A 26,335-nucleotide genomic window follows, 5' to 3' on the forward strand; every position below is an offset into this window, starting at 1 on the left:
ATAAAAAACTATATATTTTTATTTATCGTTCGGAGATAAAATAAATATATAATGACCAATAAATATATTGAACAAGTTGTAATCAGAATAAATAATTACCGGCAAAGATTCTGTTGTTACATATTTCATTGATATGATAACAAAAGTTAACTGAACGCTCATTGTCGTGTTATGTGCGTGTAAGAGTAGTTTACCTGGCCGCCACATCTACATCGCATTCATTGCGTCCAGGTTACCACTAGCAGTAGAATATACACCAATCTACCTACTCGTCATTCATCGTAGTGCGGTGTTCAAAGACACTTCTAATTTCTGTTGCAGCGCTTGCTAACGCGTTTAGCAAATCGTTTTTTTCTGTTTTAATAATTTAAATTTATCATTATATAATATATAACTTTATTTATTACATATCTTTTGTTCATCGAATATAGAATATAAACAACGTAACTTTCCAAATGGGTATGTACTAATTATTTTTATTGATACAAAATCACTAATTATATAAAATTTTAAATAGAGTTTTTAAAAATAAAAAAAATCTGTATACTTTGTAGCCACCAGAATTACCTATTTTTATTTGCTTATTTATTTTTTGTTTTTTTTTTTTTAGTTAAATTACTACAAAAATGAAAGATACCGGCATTTATATGTAGACAAATTAATTAAATTTTATTGATAGAATTTTTATCACTTATGTCATCTTTTTATGGCTTTTCTCAATGTTATTTTTTTAAAATTTTTTATGTACTGTTTATTGAACTTCATTTTTTTGTTACCTTCGTTTATTCTAAACGGTGTTAATATCTACATTTATTAAATTTTTTTATTTAAAAAAAATTACATACATAAGGAAAATATTTATAACTATGATTTAATTTGATTTATACGTTTTTTAACTTCCAAAATCATGTTTCAAAAGTTATTACCTGTTTTCTATTTTCTTAAACGTTAAGAAAGAGATTTTTATGATTTTTTTTTTAACTCATAATGTAAATATTTTCCTTCATTCACCATTGCTATTCAATATGACTAGATAATTTTGTTCTTAGATTAGAATTTTAGACATTTTTAAGAGTTTTTCAAATTTTCTTTGGAAATACGATTCCAGTTGATTTTTGTTTTCATTTTCAGAACTTAGTTAATTATTAGTCCCTATGGTATACTGCAACTTACACCATAACTCTTGAGAAATTTTTTCGGCACATCTCCTTTCTCAATAAAAATTATTAGCATATTATTTTTTAATTTACTGACAAAGTTTAAATTTTGTATGATTCTGTAAATATAATTTTAAAATTCGTACAAAGGTGCTGGGTTTGTTTTATATTTTAATCTTAAAATGGTAAATTCATAAAAAATATATAATTTTTATTTAAAAACATGCACACTGTAAAAAAAAATTTTTAATTTTTTTTTTAAATTTACCTTTTGTCTTTTTACCTTCATTTTTCCTCAGTTATTCTGGAATTAAGTGGGTTCTGGGATTTTTTTGGCCGATTGGCTTTCTTGCCAACAACTTATTTGAGGAAATGTAATTTGAATTTTTTTAACGTGAACCTTAAGAAACGTAATAAACTAGCGGAATACGAACACAAAACCTGTAGATGAAAAATGAATACGCTATACATAAAAAAAAATTAATAATGGGCTGAATTTTTTTTATAAAATTTAATTATTTTTAATGAACGAATCATAAAAATAATTTTTATTGTCTTTTACTTCATTTTATACATTTATTTATTTATAACCGGTAGTTTTACTAAACAGTCTGTTGTACAATAATTGTTCAACAGTACTTGCTTACGCTCAAGATGATGGAGTTTTAATCAAATATAGTTCCATTAATTTAACGCAAACGCGAAAGTATATACATCGAGATTTAAATGAAAATAATTACACCTATAATTCTATGAGTCATCGCATTACACAGCATGCAAATTAAAATTCTAACTGTATATATGAGTTGTTAGAATATTTAATTTACGTTACTTCAAATACAATAAATGTTTAGCAGTAATAAGATAATTTTAAATAGCCTTGAGATTAATATTTATTTATTTTATTTTTTAATAAGTTATTTTATTAAATATTTTCCACGGCAGTGTCTATTGTACGTATGTAAGAAATTTTACTTCCCTGGCATCATAGTTCTAGAGCTATGCTGCAACGTTTCATGATCCAGGATCCCCCCCCCCCCCCAAAGTGGGGAGCTAATGTTCGTACGTACTTATGTACTTGTTTTGGCGTGTTTTAAGCTTAATAACGTTTGCCTGGATAAACCGATTATGATGAAATTTGGCATAAAAAGTAGTGTATTTCAGCTAATTTTTTTTTGTAAAAAGTTTGGGGTCAATATTTCCAGGGAGTGGGGTAGATAGTTTCTTTGCAGTCAATTTTCTCAAAATTTTTCATATATAACCTCAATTTAATTTAAGTTCATTACATTCATACATGCTTATTATCCACTAAAAAAAAAAAAATTGTTCCCAAAATTCTCCCCATCTCGAAAAGCTATCTTTTTATTTATTGCACATTTTTAACCGAATTTTTTTGTGTTTTTAAACATAGTAATAGCGCAAGTGACAAAAAAAATTACTTTCGGTGCAGTATTGGGAGAGCAGATCGAAGTTTAAAATTATCAATTTTTTAAACATTTTTAATTAAATAATTTCGAATTAATATTTTTTATTAAATAAACATTTTTTTACTTTATTTAAACGTTTAATAATAATATTATTATAATAAAATGTCATCATAATTCACCCCACTCCTCAAAAAAGAAATCTTTGGTAACTTTTTATTGGTTTTTCATTTCCCCATGGAATTTTTTTTAGTTTCTTTCTTTTAAAATAGTAAACATAGAAAAATCAAGAACTTATCAAAATCAAGAGGTGATGTTGGGGGTGGGGAGCAAAAAAAGTAAAAAAAATAATTTTTTTGGAACTTTCACAATTTTTTCATGTATATTATTTTTCCGCTATATAAGAAGAAATAACCAATGCCAGGAAATTATAACAAATTTTATGTAAGCTTTTTTTCTAAGTATATTGTTTAACTTGTTTATATCATACAAACACAGGATAGATTCAAACATGTTCGGATTTGAATAGTAGACCGTGGATACCGGTGTTCTTTGGTGGTTGGGTTTCAATTAACCACATATCTCAGGAATGGTCGAACTGAGACTGTACAAGACACTTCGTTTACACTCATACATATCATTCTCATTCACCCTCTGAAGTAATATAAGAACGGTAATTCCCGGAGGCTAAACAGGAAAAACAAAGAAAGAAGATTCAAATATGACAATTACTACCTTAAAGTATACAGTTTACTTTCGATTATCCTGTGATCCCGAATAATCAGTTTACGGCAAGTAGGAGCATATTTACATATATATTTTTAAAATTAAATAAAAATATCAAAACGTTAAATTAAAAGTATATTTTTGGTAAATTGAATTTTTTTATGTCTGCAATATCCATGGAGATTAATATTTGGGGTACGGGAATTTCTGTTAAATTTTCAGTATGGAAATTTTATTTTTAAATAAAACTTTTTATTTAATATAATGTTATAAGACTGATCTTACGTAAAATTGTTTATCGACATGAATTTTAGCATTCGATCGTAAATGACATGTACCGGGTTCATAAATCAAATAAAAATCAATTGATATCTTGTTCAAACGCAGCAGGAATTCTAAATTTAATTTCATCGAGTGGGAATAACGTATTCCTTCAAAGATACAAAAATAATTAAAAGAGCATTATTTTAATTAGATAAATATTATAAATATTTTTATTAGATAATATTCAGAAATTACTTACTACGAAAACGAATAAACAAAGTAACGATCTGAAATTTTTTATTCGAGTAATTTATGATATCAAAATTTTATTTATTTTAAAGAATTTTTAATTTCAGTTTAAAAAAAAAAATTAGTGAATTTGAATCTACTAATAGATGTATTTTTACAAAGTTTTTGGATTGTTCGTGATTTTACAATGTTAATAATAAATATAAACTTATATACATCGTATAATCTAAGCGATTCGTTATTATTAAAAAAAGTATTATAAATAAAAATAATTAATTAATTTAATAAAAAACAAACGACATTACGAGGTTGTCGACATTGCAGAATGGAAATGTCCTAAAAGAAACCGACCTTCCTCATCGCTGATGGAAAGGTTATCATTTGAGTCTTTAAGACGATTCTAGAAATAATTTTTGTATTATTTTTATTAGTAGTTAAAGCATATATAAGTAAAAACATTTTTATTATAAAAAGGTGGTGGTGGTGATGATGGTACTCTACGAGTACATATTTATGTACTCGTCTTAAATATGTTTATTCCTGTTTATGAAACAAAATAATAATTATTATTATTATAACTCAGTAGCTTTTCTTCGGTGAAATTAGTAATAATTGGGCACGAATAAATTAATGTCGAGCTTTTTTATTTATTATAAATTCTAGAATCCATCTGTTGCAATTACTATTACTATTACTGATGACCTCGGTCATGTTTTTACTATTTTAACGAGAACATATTATGATGGTTAATAGCCCTTGTCAGTCTAATTCAATCTTATCAGCCGGGTTGATCTAGTGGTGAACTCGTCATCGCAAATCACCTGATTTCGAAATCGAGGGTTCTAAGGTTCAAATCCTACTAAAGGCAATTGTTTTTATACGGATTTAAATACTAGATCGTGGATACCGGTGTACTTAGGTGGGTTGGGTTTCATTTAACAACACATCTCCGGAACGAAGGACCTTTATTTTTCCTGTGTAGCCTCCGGTAATTACCTTTCAGATAATACTTTACAGGATGAATGAGTGTAAATGAAGTGTAGTCTTGTACAGTCTCAGTTCGACCATTCCTGAGATGTGTGGTTAATTGAAACCCAACCACCAAATAACACCGGTATCCACGATCAAGTGTTCAAATCCGTATAGAAAATAACTGACTACTAGGACTTGAGCGCTAGAACCCTCGACTTCGAAATCAGCTGATTTGGGAAGACGCTTTCACCACTAGACCAAACCGGTGAGTTAGAACGGTGAACCTGAGAATGTACAAGACTATGCAAATGAATTATTCATTTTAAATTAATACTTCGAAGTAATACCTTACGGTGGTCCCGGAGCTAATCAGAGAATTAATAGAAGGTCCTGACCCTTTTCTTCTTTTAAAATTGTGAAATTAAAAAAATAAAATAAAAAGTAAAAAACATATAACAATAAAAAGCGTATAAACATTTTATTTTTTAAATTTAATTTTTTCTTCATTGTTTTTTATAAACAAAAGAAGACATTAAAAAGAAGCCGCATCAACAATATGTGTCATTAGAGACTTAAATAAAACCAAATATTCATAGGTAATTAGACGATAAATACCAAACATTGGATAACAAATACTGAAACAGGAACACGATCATTAGACTTTTTTCACTATTGTTACTTGCAACTTTTAACAATAGAATTTCATAAAATAAAAAATTTAATTAAAAGAATAAATTAAATTTTTTTAATAACTGTCTAGTTCGTTGAACTAAATGAGATGGTTATATTTTAAAAAGTAAAAATAATTTGAGGTAAACTAACGTCTATTATGTCTTGTAGACTATTATTATATCATAGATACATGATAATTTTACTTTTTTCTTTCGTCATTAATTATGTTGTATATCCATAAAAAAAAGTCTGCTTTATCTTTTCTATTAACTATGCTATAATTTTATAAATATAGTTGTGATTACTTCATTGTTATAAAGTTAAATTTTACTCTTTCGTAACTAAAAATTAATCAACTAAAGTTAATATTTTAACTCATCATATGATTTTATATACTATATTAAATGGATTAATTTATTGATCTGAATATAAACCATATGTAAGTTACCTGGAAAATGTATTTTCAGTATATTCCGGTTATCCGAATTCCTTTAATCTGAACTTTACGGATTAATCCTAAAATAGCGGTCTTATGTTGAAATAAATAATATTCTTAGATAGGATCATTTGTTAAATGTTTATTTTAAACTTTAAAAATGTTTCACTGCGAGTAATTATTTAAAAAGTACTATGGATCACTTTAAAGTAGTACAATATAATAATGAAAAACATAAAATGGCCGCTGCTTTGGTTAGTGTTGTCATATTCTGAAGTTACTTTTTGTCAAATTTTTTGTTTTTTAATATTATATAAAAAAATGAGTTAAAATCGTACTCATTTCGTTTAATTTTTTTTAATTACCACTTTAGTTACTTGGGTTGTAGTGATCTTATACTGAAAAAACGAGATTGTTTTTTAGAGTATTTGATTAATTTCATTTTTCTATGTGTAGTGGTTGAAATATTATTTAAAGATTTCCATACTTATGAACATCCGATGTGTGCATGTGTTTTTGTGTATGGTATTTGTGTATATTGCCGTAAACCAATTTTTTAAGTAAGCAGATTCTGCGTAATTGTAATGAAATTTTCATTCCGTAATAAATACGTTTCATTATGTGGATTAAAATTTAGCGAATATACACATACATAGATGAGGATTCAAGTAATTAAATTTGGATTTTCTATGTTTCTTCAGTGCTCCTCAAATCATAAGATCCCGTTTTATGTTCCCTCTTAAAAAATATTCAAAGTTAACAATTTAAGACAGCATCCGCTTAATAATTAAGTTTTTTTTTTAATGTTATAATTATTGGTTGCTACTATGTTAAATATGTTTTCGCTCAAATTTTCGAACTGAAATAAACAACGATCGTGCATAATCACTAATTATATTTATGATTTATATGAAGATTATTACTCTTTGCATCATTTTTATCACCCTTACATTATATCTTTTCAGATTAAAAAAAAAACTAACGTTATTTTATTATTGTAATATATCTTTTAAAAAGAATTGGAAAAAGGTAAAGAAAAATATCATTGACTATTTTGTAATCTCAATTAATTTCGTGCATACGTGAAACACATGAAAACAATTTTAAAATAAAGGGCATTTGTATGTGTCTGCGTGTGTCCGTCCTCCTTAGTCTAGCACCGGAATGTACCGATCACTAGCGGAAAATCCCGATACGTTAGTACATGTTTCGTAGTGGTCAGGTGTATACTTGTTATATTATTATATATCGACGATATATATGCGAAGTATATATTAATGATATATTTACTTCCGTGTACGAAATAAAGGAAGTATTGTGATTTTCATTTTTGTGAAAATGATTTCAACATTTTTGTTGAAATCATTCAGATTTCAACGGAAATATCCATTTTGACTAGATTCGGCATGACGTACGTATGTGGGTATGTATCTCGCATAACTCAAAAACGATTAGCCGTACGATTTTTGAAATTTTGGACTGTGGTAACATCAAGTTGTGCACTTCCCCAATTGATTGCAATAGACTGGACCAAAAGTGTCCAAAAAAGCCCAGAATCAAAACATTTGGATTTTGGACTTTTTGTTAACTGCAGTAATTTTAATTAATGAAATATTTGGTCTTACAAGGGAAAGGTACATAGGTTCAAATGCGACATCATTTCCTTCTTTTTTTAATTTATTTTTTCTTTAACTTACATATATTAATTTATTAATAATTATCCGATTGTAAAACAATTTTTACAATAAATAATAATTCAATAATAACAATAATATATATATATATATATATATATATATATATATATATATATATATATATATGTATGAAAAAATATCAGTAGTTATTAATGAAATAAAATTTTATGTACTCTTCATTTAAAAAAAAAAATGTGTATATATAATTTAATAGGCTACAAGGAGATCATGTGGTATTCACATCAGATTTTTTTATTTATGTGATTGTTTTTCTTTATAGAATAATGAACTATAACCCGAAAGTAGGCTCCGGAATGTACCGATCACTAGCGGAAAACCCCGATTTGTTAGTATCAATTTCTATAGTTAAATTTCCAATTTCTTTCGTTATGTCAATTTACATTATTAAAAAAAAAATATTTTTAACCAAAAGATAAATGATTTTGTGTCATAATTATTAGGTCTATTATTGTGAGAATATTATTCTCACAATAATAGTTCTCACAATAATTTTTTTTTTAATTTGATAATAATTTACGATATTAGAATTAACATAAAAAGAATAATTCATCGAATTGAACGTGAAGTAGAGGACATGAAAACAGACACATAATTACATGAATTTTCTACCATAACTCGGCTGTTTTTAACCGATTTTCAAAAATAAAATGCCATTTTGTTCAAAATAAAATGCTTAATATTTTACCAATAACATAAATTGTGATAAAACTAATATTTATGGAGATATAACGGATTGAAAAATAAGCAAAAGCTTGGCCGCCATTTTGCAATTTGTGAAGGCAGTTAAGTCCTGATTTTTTCTAATTTTAAAACTTTATTACCAAGACGCTTACAAAATAATAATCTGATTCGTCTATCCGAACTTGAGATATAGATTATTATATAAAATAACAAAATGGCGGACAGGGGTAGAACGAAAGAAAAATTGCCATTTTTCCTAAAGATATTTTTTTGTTTAGAAGTAGAATCTGAAAAAATATAGTCAGCCCGCCATTTTAGAAAAGTCTGTATAATAAATGTCAACCATTAGACTAAAGAAAAGGTCTTACTTCAGAAGTATTTCAAGATTATTAATAAATTATTCTATTATTTTTAGTATTATTAATAGATAATTCAAAAATGTATTTGATATTATTACTTTTTTTTATGAAATTTCGGCTGCTTATTTCATCGACTGCTTTGACCGGGATCGAATCCGAGACCTCCGTATGAAATGGCTGAGATGCTACCGCACCACCACGGAGATAATTATTACTTTCCTTTAATTAATGGTGCTTTAAAAAATGAATATCACGAAAAAACCACTTAGTATAAACAAAGATTAAATTATAATTTCAAATTAAATAATTCGTAACTATTATTTATATCCCATGTGAGTTGTGCAGGGGGTACTGCACATGTGCCGAGCGCTTAGTGTTTTCTCCTAATTTTGTTCGCTTACTCACCAGTTAATCTTATATCAATACAGATGACAAATTTCATTTTAATTGATGATAATGAAGGCTATTATTATTAATTATACATTTGTTTACATGTTATCAGATAAGAAATGAATTAGTATTGGAAACATATTAGTTTACTAGCTTCAGCATTATGGCATTCCTTAAGCATTCACGGTTACCACTCTACAATTATACAAAATTATTATTTAGAAAAAAATAAAGTTGCAAAAAATCATAAAGTTTCAAATATCCCTGTTTAATCCCTATAAAATAATTTTATATCAAATCAATTGTAAGAAGCACTGTTTTTCTTACTAGTCACCACGTGTTTTTAGTTTAATAAATTACACGTATACGGCTGTAAAGTTTAAGCGTAACTAATATTAATTGTAGTTAGACTGTTACATTTACATAGCGATTTGCTTATTGTTCATTTGGTGAAGCACTGTTGGCAGGAACATTGACTAAAAAGTAGCCGTAAATATGCTGTTCCACGTAAACAATTGCTTCTACACAAATTTGGTTGTATTCTCTGCGCTGATAACCAGCACTGTACTCGCTGATGAAAAAAAGTAAATAAATGGAATTAATATAAACAAATTTTTTATAAAGTTGGCTAACACCGATGTGATTAACGTTCGTTTTCAGGTAGCATTCCACAACATAAGATTATGTAGTGGTGCCGCCTGGCGCGTGATTAATGGTAATTTTTAAGCCGTCAATAAAGTGGTTTGCTGTGCTTGTGTCATACATTACATCTTGGAACAAAGAATACTTACTGAAGCAGAAGTTAATAATACAACTCGCTGCTTCAAATTATCTACAATTATACAAAATTATTATTTAGAAAAAAATAAAGTTGCAAAAAATCATAAAGTTTCAAATATCCCTGTTTAATCCCTATAAAATAATTTTATATCAAATCAATTGTAAGAAGCACTGTTTTTCTTACTAGTCACCACGTGTTTTTAGTTTAATAAATTACACGTATACGGCTGTAAAGTTTAAGCGTAACTAATATTAATTGTAGTTAGACTGTTACATTTACATAGCGATTTGCTTATTGTTCATTTGGTGAAGCACTGTTGGCAGGAACATTGACTAAAAAGTAGCCGTAAATATGCTGTTCCACGTAAACAATTGCTTCTACACAAATTTGGTTGTATTCTCTGCGCTGATAACCAGCACTGTACTCGCTGATGAAAAAAAGTAAATAAATGGAATTAATATAAACAAATTTTTTATAAAGTTGGCTAACACCGATGTGATTAACGTTCGTTTTCAGGTAGCATTCCACAACATAAGATTATGTAGTGGTGCCGCCTGGCGCGTGATTAATGGTAATTTTTAAGCCGTCAATAAAGTGGTTTGCTGTGCTTGTGTCATACATTACATCTTGGAACAAAGAATACTTACTGAAGCAGAAGTTAATAATACAACTCGCTGCTTCAAATTTTCATATTTATACATTATGTTACCGGAATTAATAAAACTGCCGCGTTCATGCGGAGTGAGAACAATACAGAATAATATACTGTTATTACTAGCACTGATCTTTTGTCGGCGCAAAGACAAAATGGCAAGGCGCTGTTCTTTTTGTGCCATCACTAATTTACACAGTCACTGTACGTACAAGAGCTACCCGTGACAGCAATTTAAATGGGGTGCCAAGTAATACTATTTAGTTGATACGATTTAGTTACGTAATGAATTTTCATTAATTAGCAGAAAAATTACTTTAGAATAAAATCAAATCTGCTTTCTTTTCTATGAAACTATTAAACTTCTTACTTCTCCGCAAAATATTAAAGTTTCTTCGTATTATAATACAAAAGTAAGACCTACAATTTTTTTTTTACATTTCAAATGAAGTTTATTTAACCAAATATGTGCCGTTTTGATCAACCACTTTTTACCAGTTTTAAAATAAAATCATAGTCCTGCCACTATATAGAACTTCTGTTTCCTAGATGAAAAACTGTGATCGGTAATTTTCACAAGCCACTTTTGAAGCCAACTTTACATCATTACGAAAGCTCTGTAGTGACCGAAATGGAGCTTCTTAACCGATACATTTCGGAGTCTGACTATATAAGGTCGAGACTGTACGGTGGATGCATCAGAATTTCCCGACCAAGCTTTCTCAATTTTTGTCTGGTCACCAAATTTGTATGGAGGTCAGGAATTTCTTGATGGAAGACGACACCTATCGTTTTGATCAATTCTGATCGCTTTGTCTGGATTGCTTAGCGTAATCTTCCCAATTGTTAATAGTAGAGGTTAGAATCAATCATTTGACCTGATACCAGAAGATCATAGTAAATAATTTCTTTCTAGTCTCATTACACACACAGTATTACTCTCTTTTTTGTTATTAATTCTGTCTTTTCCACTGTTTGCAAAACTTCATCACGCTTCGACTACGATCTTTTCCATACATTATTGCCTTTTGTGATGATTTTTATCGCCCGTGATTAGCCTTTCAAGAAAATGGTTCGATTTCGTTTGGTCATAGCTACGATTCGTAGATGAGTATTCGATCCTCATTAAATTTTTTATTGTTAAATCATATAGTACGCAAACATCGAGGTTTTTTCCAGTCTTTTTCAAACGGATTAAATTTTTTTGTGATCGATGATTATTTAGTTATTATCACGATTGATTTTATGAGCCAGTCTTGATCAATCATTTCTGTAATTTTATTGACTTTTTCAGTCATTGGCCGATCAGAGCGAAGTACATCTTTGATATCAAAATTTCCACACTGAAAATGTTTGAACCAGCTTTGTGCCGCACCGCATCGTGACCATAAAATCACACATTTTTTAGCAGCCTGAGTAGGATTCTTCCCTTTTTTTAATAAAATTAAAAAATTTTTCTAATTTCTTCTTTATTTTCACTCATTTTCAAGACATAACTTTTAAATAAATTAATTAATATAACTAACCTTTTTAAAAATATTCAGTATAATAAGTAATCTTCATCTTTCAAAAGCAAGGTAGTATTAACAGATTTAATTGTTGTTATTCGAGTTATATGATCGTAAAGCCGTCTACTGGGAGAATGCGAAAAACGTTTTCCCCATTTCTAATATAATATGATTAGAATAGTATTTAATTCTGAAATATTCACATATTGTACAGACTATTATTTATCATTGTTGTATAATGTATCATATAACATAAAAGATGAATACTTGTTTAATTATGCACTGTCATAATTCTATTCAAATTAAATTTTAAAATAGAAATGTTTTATCTATTTTTCTATATCCTTCGCACAATGATTTAATCGTATGGAAAATGTATTATGTTCATAAATGGAAAAACTATGAGAGTTATCATTTGTCTTAGCCGAGTTCTATAGCATACTTTCATGGTAAACATACAATCATAATTATTATCGGTGCATATGCGTATGTTTTAATAGAGAATCATTAACATAGAATTAATTAACCGTGACATTGAAATATCATTCAATATTCAAGAACAGACAAGTTTTGTTTTGTGCTGTTTTATATATTAGGTCTGTTAGGTAGCCTTAATTTTTTTTATTACGATAACCATGAGTTTTTTTTATTAGGAATACTTGGTTAATTAATTATTACTTTTAAATTTATTGATTAATTAATTTGTGTTTTTTAATTGTATTACTATTTCTTTGATGTTTAAATCTACGGTTCTGAGGTTTGTTCAGTTCCTAGAAATATTTTCAACTATTAATTAATGTTGTTTCATTTTGTTATTATATGGTATGTTGAATTAATTTTCTGTACGTGATTATTTTCTTAAATTTATGTGAAATCTTCAAAGAAAAAGATTCACCGGGAAGTTTTATATTAGTTCTACTAAATTGACGTTTTACCTGTTTTTTATTTTTTACTTGGAATAGAACTCCTGATGACAATTCTGAAAAATATTTTATAAGAAATTCCTATTAGTTTTTATCTGTTTTAATTATTTTTCCTCTCCGATATTAATTGATATAATGCAAACCTAACGAGTAAATATAACAAATTATTGCTTTTATAGCGCTCCTGTTTGAAATGGGAAAATAATATTTCCTATATAAGTTACTTATTGTATAGTACAGGGAATTTGTCATCAAAATAGGCTGTATTTGAAAATCCTTACCTACCTATTGATCTTTTGTCCATCGTTAGGGGTGATGAGGGAAGCTTAACTCCAGATTTTTAACAACCCCCTCCCATAGATTTTTGAAAAACTCAAAAAGTTTTTGAAATGCGTTTTTCTCTGAATCTATGCATTTTAGAAAAAAGTTTTTCAAACAAAAAATGTAGAGGACATTCTCCTCTACAATTAATGTATTTGAAGTTATGCCGTATAATTTGAAATTGAAATACAAGGTGGCGCTGAAGTTGTAAAAACGTGTTTTTTCGGGTTTTTCACCGGAATAATTGTTTTTCATCTGTATTGCATTTGAAAAAGTTGTTAATCTCAAAAAAATCGACAACTTTTATTTAAACAATTTTCTTGTACGACTTAGTATTCCAGAGTTATAGCAGTACAATGGCAACGCAGCGGTCCTATTGTTACTGTAGCGGGGGAGATCGGCATTGTTCAGCGACTAGACCGGTTTCGAACACGTGCCCAATTCACAACATTTTCACACTTTCACAAGCTACAGCTCCAAAAAAAAATACATATAATGTAGTGACATTATATGTATTTTTTGTGTTTACTTTTATTTAAAACTTTGGTTATATCAATTTTTCTACCTCAATTTTCGTCAGTATGGCCCACATCCTTACTAGCAAAGTTTTATTATAACTGGGCATATGTAGGAGAGTGTGGAAAAGATTTAACGTTAATTAGACGAGATTAGCGAGCGTAGGCTACATTTGGTTAGGTTATGTTGATATATCTACCGGGTTGGTCTAGTGGTAAAGTCGTCATCGCAAATCAGCTGATTTCAAAGTCGAGAATTCTAAGTTTCAAATCTTAGTAAAAGCAGTTAATTTTATACGCATTTGAATACTAGATCGTGAGTACCGGTGTTTTTTGGTGGTTTTTCCCCTACTTAGCGTCCGGGAATCACCGTTAGGCATTACTTCAGAGGATGATACATATGAGTGTAAATGAAGTGTAGTCTTGTACAGGCTCAGGTTTACCATTTCCGAGATGTATGGTTAATTGAAACCAACCACCATAGAACACCGATATACACGAACTAGTATTCGAATCCATATAAAAGTAACTGCTTTTACTAGGATTTGAACCTTAGAACTCTCGACTTCGAAATCAGGAATGGTCGACTTGAGAGTATACAAGACTACAGTTAATTTACATTCATACATATCATCCGCATTCATCCTAAGTAATACCTTACGGTGGTTTCGGAGACTAAACCGAAAAAGTAGTAGGTTATGTTGATATATGTATGATTCGTTATATATCGTTAAATAGAAAAACGTTTTGGTGGAAATTCCGAAAGAGTACCTAATAGAGTTCTTAATGTCTGCTGAAAATAATATCAGTTTTGAATACTAGTCTTAATTTCCGTTATAATGCCACATAACCTACTCAATGAAAGAAAATTTACCAGGTGTTAACCTGGTATACCCTAAAATTAACCGGTGGAAAAATATTTTACATTGCTCTCATCATCGAAGTGTTGCAAATCAACATGCCAAGCCCAACGTAACCTCCTTCGTAACGTACCTTCCTCTAAAGTGGAAGATTTTTCACTCTGTTCACTATGCGGTGTCCTAATATACACTGAACATCATTGTCTCAGAGAAATTAATTCTGAGCTACTTCATTTACCTGTGGCAGTTTATATGATTCACAACTATAAGAACCGAGCGACAATAAAGCGTAGATGTTTTTCGCTCTCAAAAAAAAAAAAAAAAAAAACAACTATAAGATTGTGACAGATCGGTTAAGTAACATATTAATTCCGTCGTAAAATAAATGTATTGAGTGTATTGGCTGAATATAAAGATTTTACCATAAAAGTACTGGAATAAAGTTTAATATAATTAATTAACTTTTCAATGTCTTAGAAAAGATTTCAATAATCTCGTTTGTAGTAATCATTTTGATGATAATGATATGATTATTATTATTACCAAGCTGAAATTAAAGATATGCGAAGTAGGTTAAACGATAAGAGCTATCAAAAATGTAATAATATATTTTTACATTAACATCTATTACCGTCTGAGATGAAACGTACCTGTTCTTAATACTACGATATATATATATATATATGTTAATCTATCTGATTGGTGTTTGTCGATTAACCAGGCTAGATTAGGGTAACGTAGTAGTGCTTAGAGTGGAAGTGCAGCAGTTTTTTTTTTTAAAAGGAAGATTAGCCGTCCCTGTGAACATTTATCTTTAAACTGAATATAATAATTATATTCAATAATTTTAGTAGGGTTTGTAAGGTAATAATGCTACTGCTTTCTAGACGTTTTCTCTTTTGACTTGATAAAACGGTCTTACAGTGATTTCTGTAACAAAAAGTTTCCAATCTATGTACAGATAAAAAAAAAACAAGATATTATTTCTAACCGTCTACTATCTTTACCAGCATACTTTTATTGTATGTATCATTAAGAAATGTCTTCTCTTTTCTTCTTTTTATGTGTTGAAGAAATGTGCACGTGTGTTATACAATAAAACGTTATTATATTTGTGATATATCATTATGTGGAATATTTAATTTGATTCGTATATCATTCTTAATGTAGGAGTGTATTGACAACATGCCTATTTATTTAATACCATATTTTTATTAAATAATAAATCTTATTGAAAATTATGATTTCATTAAATGTTGCATAGTATATTCGTTTGTATCATTAGTAATTTTTTTTCAAACGTACTTATTTTCCTAATGGTATATTGTTTATGATAATAAAATAAAACAATGGCATATCATGAATCATAGTGATGTATTGAGGAAAAATCCGTTGATTTTCCAATTGATTATTTACAGAAATTAAAAGAAAATTAACGAGAAATTCTTCTATTATTTGGTAAATTTAAAATAATTCCGAATATTTATTAATAATTTAAAATGAAATGCTTTATGTATTGTAAAATCTATTTTATAAAAATTGTATATAATAACTCTTTTTCTTATTTAATATTATGTCAATTAATACATCTACACATGACTCACTGTATATAGTATCACATATTTATCTGTTTATTAATTGTTTTTACTGGTTTTTTACGTATTATGAGTATCATGGTTTTTAATTTTTAAATTGCTACATATTATCGATTCTTCGCTCCATACATGTAGTTTCATATGGCTAATGTAGAATAAACAGATTCCCGGTAATTACTTTATTTTTTGCAGCAGAGTGCTTATTGTGATTGAAATGAATATAACCTTGGCAGGAGTTTATTTATTACTACGGTTTGGATTAGGAACTAATGGTGATTGGAAAAAATAATATTTTATCGAGTTTCTTTATATATTATAATAATATATAAAGTTCGTATAATAATTTTACTTTGCGGTGAATTTTTTACATTATCTTAAAAAAAAATTCGCATAAAAATTATGAATCTTCTACTTGAACTAATAATTCAATATATTTGTATCGTTTTCGGTTATCTTTTACTGATGTAGGAAAGAATTAAAGAGAGAATATTGTATCAGAGCTTTGGAAAAATCAAGTTTAAATGAATTTTTTTTGTCTTCCGTCATTTTACTGGTTTGATGCAGCTCTCTAATATTCCCTATCTAGTGCGAGTCGTTTCAGTTTAGTATAACCTTTCATCTTACATCCCTAACAATTTGTTATACTTATTCCAAACGTTGCCTGCCTGCACAATTTTTTCCATCTACCTGTTCCTCCAATTTCAAAGCGACTATTCCAGGATGCCTTAAAACGTGGCTTTTAAGTCTGTCCCTTCTTTTAGCTATAGTTTTTCAAATGCTTCTTTCTTCATACATTTTCCACAACACCTCCTCATTTGTCACTTTATCCACCCATCTGATTTTTATCATTCTCCTGTAGCACCACATTTCAAAAGCTTCTAATCTTTTCTTCTCGAAACTCCCATCGTCCAAGTTTCACTTCCATATAAAGTTATGCTTCAAACATATACTTTCAAAAATATTTTTCTGATGTTTAAATAAATTTTTGATGTAAGTATATTATATTTCTGACTGAAAGCTCGTTTCTCCTGTGTTATTCGGTATTTTATATCGCTCCTGTTTCGTCGATCTTTAGTAATTCTACTTCCCAAATAACAAAATTCTTTTACCTCCATAGTCTTTTCTCATCCTATTTTTATATTCAGTGTTCCATATACTTTATTTCTACTACACCTCATTACTTTCGTTTTGTTCTTGTTATTTTCAGTGGTAGTTCTTGCGTAGGACTTCATCCATGCCATTCATTGTTTCTTCTAAATCTTTTTTACTCTCAGCTAGAATTACTATATCGTCAGCAAGTCGTAGCATCTTTTATCTTTCAACCTTACTCTGTTACTTCGGATCTAAATTATTTTTTAAAATCATTAAATGCTAGTTCTATGTAAAGATTAAAATAAAAAGTAACGGGATAGGGAACATCCTTGTCTGACTCCTTTTTTTATTACTGCTTCTTTCTTATGCTCTTCGATTATTACTATAGCAGTTTTGTTCCTGTAGATGTTAACAGTTTTTCTTCTATCTCTATATTTGAATCCTAAATTAAAAAAAAAGCAAAAAAAGAAATTAAGTGCTGAACATTTTATTTCAGTTTACGGTATCAAATGCCTTTTCTAAGTCTATAAATACCATGTGTGTTGGTTTGTTTTTCTTTAATCGTCCTTCTACTATCAATCTGATCGCTAAAATTGCTTCCCTTGTCCCTATACTTTTCCTGAAACCAAATTGGTCTTCTCCTAACACTTCTTCCACTCTCCTCTCAATTCTTCTATACAGAAATCTACTTAAGATCTTTGATGCACGGCTAGTTAAGCTAATTGTTCTGTATTCTTCACATTTATCTGCACCTGCTTTCTTTACTCTTTTTGAGGTCTGACGACACTTCCTCTTTTTCGTAGATCGTAAATTTAAGTGGATACAAAATGATTACATTTTGATATGAAAAAATGTAATATAATTAATTAATTATTAAATACAAAAAAAATTACAATAAAAATAAATTACATAAAATAATTAATTAATTATTTCATGAAATTTTATTTATTCACTCAAAAATTCTATATTCACAATTAAAAAAAAAAAATATATATATTTTTTGTTAAAAAAATTACACTCTCAGTGTCAAAAATAATGAGTTTTAAAAAATTTACAAGATTAAAATAATTTAAAAAAAATATTTTACGTACGTTTGTAAATGTATGCTTCAGTACGCTCCAGTATATATATATATATATATATATATATATATATATACACTTTTTTATCCGGAACAGTTCGAGAATCTCAAAACAGATCTAAACAAAGTTTAAGTTATTCTTAATATTATTTTAGTGATACTGAATTGTTTCAATTTATTTATATATTATTATTAATCAGAAAAGGAATAAAATACACAAAAAAGAAATATTACAAAATAAAATTAAACAAATAATAATAAAGATATTTAAATAGAGGACTGAATTTTTAAACGATAATATAAAGAATATTTTGTTTAATATATCAATTTTTTTCTTAATAGAAATTAATGATTTTTTTTTTTTTTAGCTGAATTGCTAATTTAATCTGATTATTCTTTTTTTTTTTATTTTTGTTCTGCATCTTCATGAATTTGGTTTATTTATTACCTTTTTGTTATTTATTTCCGTTTAAAAGTTAACTTGTTTAATAACGTCTACAGTTTTTATTTAATTCTAAAGTATCACACCTTTATTCTTATTTTTTTAAATCATAGGCGAATATTTTAAAAGATTTTCGAATGAAATTTTATCGACAGAATTTTAAGATAAAGTTTTTCAAATCAGTTTTATTTAAAATGTTATTATTCCATGACAAATGCTGTTATGCTACCAAATTCTGTATTTTATTGCGTTAAAACTTTATTTTTGATAATAACTTTACGAATATAATATATATTTTTAATTCTAAGTAGTATAATTAGAATCAAATATTTTTCATAAAATTAAATAAATAAACTTGAAAATCTCTTCTTTTTTAACGTAAAATTTATACACTATAACAACCATTAAACCAGATTGTGTATGTGCTGCAGTAACGATGATGACAGTCAAAGAATGGAGACTGGGAAAAATTATTAAAAAAGAAAAGGAAATTTTATGAAAAATTTCAGGATCTAAATGTAAAAATAATCAAAATATCTTAAAATCAGTTGAAGAAATTTACCGGAAATTTGAAAGAATAACGGATTCTTTAAGAAAAATATGTTACATTTTAACGGACAGTTAAGTAACCAGAGGAAAACAGATTGATAAAAAGAGTGTTTAATTATTTTTCTAATTAAAAACAAAAAATAACAGTTTCAAGAATTGAAATGATCTAAAAAAAATAAAGAAAAAATATATTCTGTGAAATAAAATTAAAAATTTCAAGAGTTTTCAGGGAAAACAAAGAGGAAAAATGGGGAAATTTTTTTTCCAAAAAGGGATACGTGTAGTTGGTTAAAGAATGAAAGAGTAATGGCAGGAAAGGAAAAATTTAAGTTGTTTTCAATAAGATCCATACATATCCCAACAAAATGAAGAGAAAACTGTCAAAATGTTGGTGATATAATAAAAAAAAATTATTATTTTAATGGATAAAAGTCCTTCACTGCTTGTTCGGATTAAAGAGGTTCGTACTACCAGGGATTATTAATGTGTAAAAATATTTTTTATTATCTTAGAGATTCATTTAAAGTTATTATTTCATTATTTTAATTATATCGTGTGTTTCAAAATGAATATCGGGATTTTAAAGGTATGTAATATTTCTCAAGTTTCACGTACATTGATTAATTATACGCGCATGAAATGAAAGAGAAACTCAATTTTAGCTCAGCTAAAATTTATAAATTGTTTCCTTTACCTTCCGCTTGAAAATGTTAGTAGCAAAAATGGCGACCCCATAACAGAAAGCTAAATAAAATTCGAATTTTTCTAACTTTTCTCTCTTTTATTCACTTATGTATACCATTTTGTTCAGAATTAAATTCTCTACATGTTTTGTTTAAAAGTTTTTATGTGTTTATTAGCGATTTAACAACGTTATTGTACGTCAAACTTAAAAAACAGGCCTTGTTTTACTTCAATTATTGGTTCTAACCCCAGATTTCTCAGACTACTGCAGATATGGTTCTTGAGCCTATTTTCTTGAATTTTTAACCTCAAAAATCATAAGAAATCACTAATTCTACACGTTAATTAACGTCCTAAAAATTTCAGTACCACCTCATTTCACCGGTGTAGCTGAAATCCGAGCGAAATCTTTTACTAGCCGTAACTTGCTAACGAAGCATTTTAGGACATGTGTTTATGTGAACTTCTTCCATTATTTTTACAAGTAGAATAGGTAGAATAGGTAATAGGGTATGAAAGTCTCGAACATTTCGTGATAAAATCTGTATATAGACATAATTCCCCGTTGAGTACTTGTGGAGTTTGACAAATCAATAGAAACTATTTTTTTCTTTGTTTTAAATTTATGATTTTTTTACAACATTAACAAGAAATTTTTACCTTTTGTGATCCCAAGATTGTAATAGGGCACTCATTCTCGGGATTTAAATTAATCTATCTATATAATTTAGGTAGAAATTCCCTATCTTTTTTTGGAGATATCTGAAGACCATGTAAGATCTTTTTAAAATTTGTACCCATGTTGAATTAAAATGTTATGTTATTTATTTATGTTTTTGATTTCTTGATAACATAAATGCCTAATAGCAGGGAAATCTGGGGAACGATTAATGGAAAAAAAATTGAACCCAGTACTAGTTTAATAGTAGATCACCTCTTTAATTGGATATTAATAATTTAATTATTCTTTACCGTTGATTTATTTTTATTGCTAACAAAATTTACATCTTTTCAGGAACGAACACTAACTCGGTTAGCGGAGACACTTACAATATTGAGATCAGTAAAAACGGAACATTCGTTGAAATGGACAATTTAAAAAAAAATATAGTTTTAAATGATACGGAACCATCTTTGGATACACAACGTAATAAAAGTATGTATCCATTCGTTAGCTATTCTTTTTAATCCTATTTTCATAATTGTGTTTTGTTTATGAATAAATCGATCCAGAGCCTTCGATTTTATGAAATTACATCCAAAAACATTCCTAAAATGGCAGCCTAAAACAATATGAAGTATTTTCAACAGAAAAAATGAATCCGTTATATAATTTTCAATATTATTTAAAAAAAATTATTTCTAAATACATAAGTATGGTAAGCTTATTTACTATTCCTCTCCAAGCTATTTAAATTTTACTAGAAGAATGATTTTCTTTGATTTCTTTTCCTGTAATTAATAAAGTAGTAATTAAAAATGTAGTCACAAAGTTTAATCAATTTAATAACTTTTCTTCCTCCAATTCTTACCTCTTATTTATCTTTTCTTTTTTTTTGAGCTCGTAAACTTCAGAGGAAAACAAGAGGGAAAAAAGGTTAAAAAAAACTAGTCATATTACAATAAATAGAAAAAAATTGAAATTAATAAAGTTTAAACTTTTTAAAAATTATTTTATTAGAAAAAAAATATCTACAATAGTGAGAAAGTATTTATACTGCCACCAAAATATATGAAAAAGTTTGAGTAAAAAAAAAAGGTTCCTGTTGGTAGAATCCCCTTATTCCTTTCAATGTTGTCAACCTTGATCAGATTACATTTGTTTCACCTTGTTTACCTGAACTGACAGTTGGCAACAATGAAAAGGAAAAAGGGAATTTCCAAGATGCCGGAACTTATAATCTCAAATTGTTTCTCATTTTCGCGGTATTATTGGTATTTTCGAACTACAGTAAAATATACTCGTATTCTATTTAGACTCCACTCATTTTCAGTTTTATTCAAACCATTAAAAGAAACAACAATTTTATCAAAATCGTATGTGCACTGTGTTGAGAAAATAAATTTTGTGATTTTGGGTTTTATAAATTTAAAAAAATATATATATATTACTTATACTTAATTAATTTTGTAAAAATTGCTTTCAGGGAGTAATTGTATTTTCAAACTTAATATTAAACATAACCAAAACACATTAAAAATTTTACGAATCATTTCTGAGAGATTTAGTTTAATATTGGAAACAAATTTACCTATTTTTCAAAACTCAACTTTTTGCATTTTTAGTTATTTTTTAAAATTATTGTTGATGGAAATAAATAATTAAATCAACATAGATATTTATTGTCCTTTTAGAATATAAATATCTATAGGTATACACTTATATCTTTTAAGTGGTTAATAATCATCTAAGTTTATAATAAATAATTCCTCAATTAATAAATTTTATCTGTATATTTGTAATAATTTTACAATAGAAATAAATATCTTTTATTTATTATTTCTTTGACGCTATATTACAATAGTATTGTTATATTCTTTCTCTGTTTATTTATGCCCCGTCAAAGGTCAATATTCTCTACAAACTGGTTTTATACCGACAAGAATCTTCGTTTATGCAACGCTGGTTTATTGTACAATATATTAATTGGATTAAATTATTACAGTTTGCTATAATATGTTTATTATCTCGTTAAAATTGTCACCAAGAGTTTTTGTAATTAATATCTTTATAATAATACTTTAAAATATAATCAGATATTTTAATAAATAATATTTAAAAAATATATATAAATTATTATTTATTTTCCGTTTTGAGAGTGTAGTTCAACGTTGTGTATGGGTGTGCGCGCGCTTGCGTGTGATACAATATAATTATATTATTCTATAATATAATTATTACCTCTTCTATACTAATCTGATATAATTATATATTATATTATAATTCTACTGTAATATTAATTGCGTATAGAGAGACATTCTAACTTTGGTTCTACGCATGTGTGTTTGTGTACCAAAATTCGGTTGATAAAGAATTCGTATTCATTAACGATTATTCGGTATTCATAACCGAACATAAATATTTTTCGCCTAGACTCTGTAAATTAACACATATCAGAATGTGTAAATTTACACACTTTATGTGTGTTACGTCGAATACAAATATTCGACCAAACAACGCATATATAGAGGGATAACAAAGGTAAACATTCGTACACGAATATACTCGCCGAATAAGCGACACATTCGTGAACGTTTGTGTGGAGCGGATAAACGTGATCCTTCTAGCTTTCGATAGAACGATAGAAAACGATAGAAAGCGAAAGCTACTCATTTGGACATCTCTTCATAAGACAAAGCGGTGGCTAATTATTTCTTGCGAAATTGTGTTTGTTATTGTACATCGACAGAGTCATATAGTGCCTGATAGTTAATCATATTAAAAAATAAATATATACATAATTCATCAACGATATAATAATGATTGTTTTTCTTTAATTTAAATATTGCCTTTTCTTGACGTATAAAACAAATGTGGAGTTTTAATAAAAAGAAAAATCGCAGTTAAATAGCTGTTAATTTCAAAGTAGATGTTGATAAAAAAACTTTTATTAAAAATCTACCAAATTTAAGTTATTTGAAAGTTAATAAGAAATAATTTAAGAATTTTTTTGCGTGAACCATTATTTGTAAAGTCGAGTTTGTTTATAATATAGTCAAAATATTATTCTTTGGTTTTTCTTAATTTTGTTTTGAAAAAGGTTTTACTAATGAAATATAATTGTATAAATTAACCCAAACGAGAGCTATTAAGACCCCTCAAATTTTCATCGAGGGACAAAATTATTATTGAGTTGTTAAACTTCAGATTAATATGGTTGTAATATATTTCAAGAAAAAACAGATAAATCGGATAAAATATTTAAAATGACATACATTTATTTACCCTTCACCGAGTTTTTTTATCATGCTAGTATGTAAGACTATGGATATTTGTTATTTTTGGTACTCGGAAGGCTTTCCTTAAAAGATATCTAAGATCCTATACTTATTTATTATTTATACGTAAAAAAGGAACCATGAAAATGTCTGTGTCGGTCAAGTACTTTAATATTATGTTAAACATTAACTTTATATTATGAAGGCCATTAAAGGACAACTTGATCAACTTGATCCACTGGGTTTATAGAATTTCCTTGAATATTTCAAAGACATTATAAAATTAAATAAAATAATAAATTTAAATTAACCATTAAAATCCTGTCATTTTTTTTTATTTATAAAAAATTATATAAGTTTTTATAAAATAAATATTATAATATTACTGTAAATATTATGCTTCTGTGTAAAATGTATACAAAAAAAAGAAATTCAAAATCTGATTTAAAAATTCGGAAAGAACGAAGTGCTATTTTTACTTGCTTTTCTTTAACTCACAATGTTTTTTTGAAGTTTATCCTCAAATCTTGCATCCTTAGTTTAATATACTTCCTGACATTGCCGATTGATGAAATTTTGTACAATTACTAAGGTCGGGTGACAATACAATACTCCTCAGTTACTTTTGCAAACATCCTCCCGTACGGGGGTAAATTAAGGGTGCGGTTGTAATAATTTAATATGCTTCTTTACATTGCCTATTGATGCAATTTTGCACAGTTACTAAGGTCGAGTTACAATACAATATTCCACCATTACGTTTGCAAACATCCCCCCGTACGGAGATAAATTAACGGTGCGGGTGTAAAAAATTTCAAAATCTGCAAAACGGTAATGCGGAGTTTTTTTGGGTTGCAGTTGACAAATCCGATAGCCGTTTGACATAAAAAAAATGACAAAAACTTGGTACGGGAGTTTTTGTGGTTTCAAATTTGATAGCATTTCGTCATCACATATATATATATATATATATATATATATACACAGATGATTTTTGGCGGGCAGTAGGTTGAGCACAGCTCCTGACGATTCACTCGGCTCCGCATGATTCAATTGGTCCGTACCGTTCACACAGTTCCTGTCGGTTCACCCATAATTTAACCTAAGTGGGGTTTATTAAAGTTTAAGTTGAGTTCACTAACTAGGACTAAAGGAACTAGGACTAAATTTCGTTGTTTCGATCAAAATGTTTGGTAGTATATTGTGTTTATTTGCCTCAAATTTCGAGACATTCACGAAATTGGCCATAATAAGTAGAATTAGGCGCGGGGTTTGCGCTTCCGCGAGCTCGGTTAGCTAGTTCAGAGGGATACGATGTAGGACATTCAAGATGTCCGAACGAGGCCTACAGAAATAAAGCAATAAACTGAGTTATTAAATCACCGATGCAAATGTCTACCGAGGCATTTACATCGGTGGCATCCCAACGAGGCCAGGCTTATTACTATGAGATGTAAAAAGTCAGAGGGCGATAGAGACTCCCGTTAAAGCCCAACAGGCAGGGAACGTGGGGGGTGGTGTGGTGAACGGAACGTCAGTAGTTGGGTGTCTTCCCCTACGGGGTTGGTTCACTCGGTTTCGTATGATTCACATAGCATCTGACGGAAATATTTGAAAATTTGTTTGATATTTTATAAATAAATTACTAAATTTCAATATATGATGTTATCTTATGAAATCCAAATTAACCTACTAATTAAACTCATACAATGTATGATAATAATTTGATTAAAGTATGACTAAAAAGTATAAAGCAAGTTATTAAATTTTTTACTATTATTATATTTTTTACGTTTAAAAGTAATATAAAGTGCATTTAAAAATCTTTTAGATTCTATAAACAATTTATTATTTGTATTAGTATTATTTATTATTATGAGCTGACTATTATGCAATTTAAAGTTTACTAAAAACCTACTTATTGTTTATTATATCTGATTTTAGTAATGCTTAAAATAACTTTATGATTATAGCAATTGTTTAACCATAACCGCAGTGATTTTAATGTTAAATAACAATTAAGGTTACTTGAAGTTTTATTTCAACAAGGTTAGGTAAATGTACCACGTGACCATGATCTTGTTTAAAATAATGATAATAATGAAGTAATTTTCCAGAATACAAAAAATATGTATATGTATATAAATTTTATATTTTTTCAGTTTTTTTGTTAGATTTTTGTTAAAACGATAACAAAAAATAGTAAACTGTTCTCAGTTCTAACTGTATGTATGTTTACATTCTCAAGTTTTATAAATAGCTCCATATATATTTATAAAGAGAAGTAGAGTGATCAGAGAGAAAAAAAATCATCTTTTTTTTTGTTGTTTACGCTTGGGCGTTAT

At 27.9% G+C, this 26,335-nt stretch overlaps 1 protein-coding gene across 2 annotated transcripts in view; it reads left to right on the forward strand.

Annotated features, from left to right (window-relative positions):
- Positions 1–222: 222 nt before the first annotated feature.
- The window catches only part of Drip (aquaporin homolog protein drip), a 220,719-nt gene continuing 194,606 nt past the window's right edge, over positions 223–26,335 (forward strand). The window contains exons 1-2 of one of the 2 annotated variants that reach the window (XM_075370868.1): positions 223–459; positions 21,067–21,207. In XM_075370868.1, the coding sequence (XP_075226983.1) occupies positions 456–459; positions 21,067–21,207 (145 nt within the window). In that variant the 5' untranslated portion in view covers positions 223–455. The remainder of the gene's footprint in view (positions 460–21,066; positions 21,208–26,335) is intronic. The other variant, XM_075370869.1, reaches the window with a different exon arrangement.

This window comes from Lycorma delicatula, chromosome 7 (assembly GCF_047948215.1).
Source record: "Lycorma delicatula isolate Av1 chromosome 7, ASM4794821v1, whole genome shotgun sequence".
Lineage (NCBI taxonomy): Eukaryota > Metazoa > Arthropoda > Insecta > Hemiptera > Fulgoridae > Lycorma > Lycorma delicatula.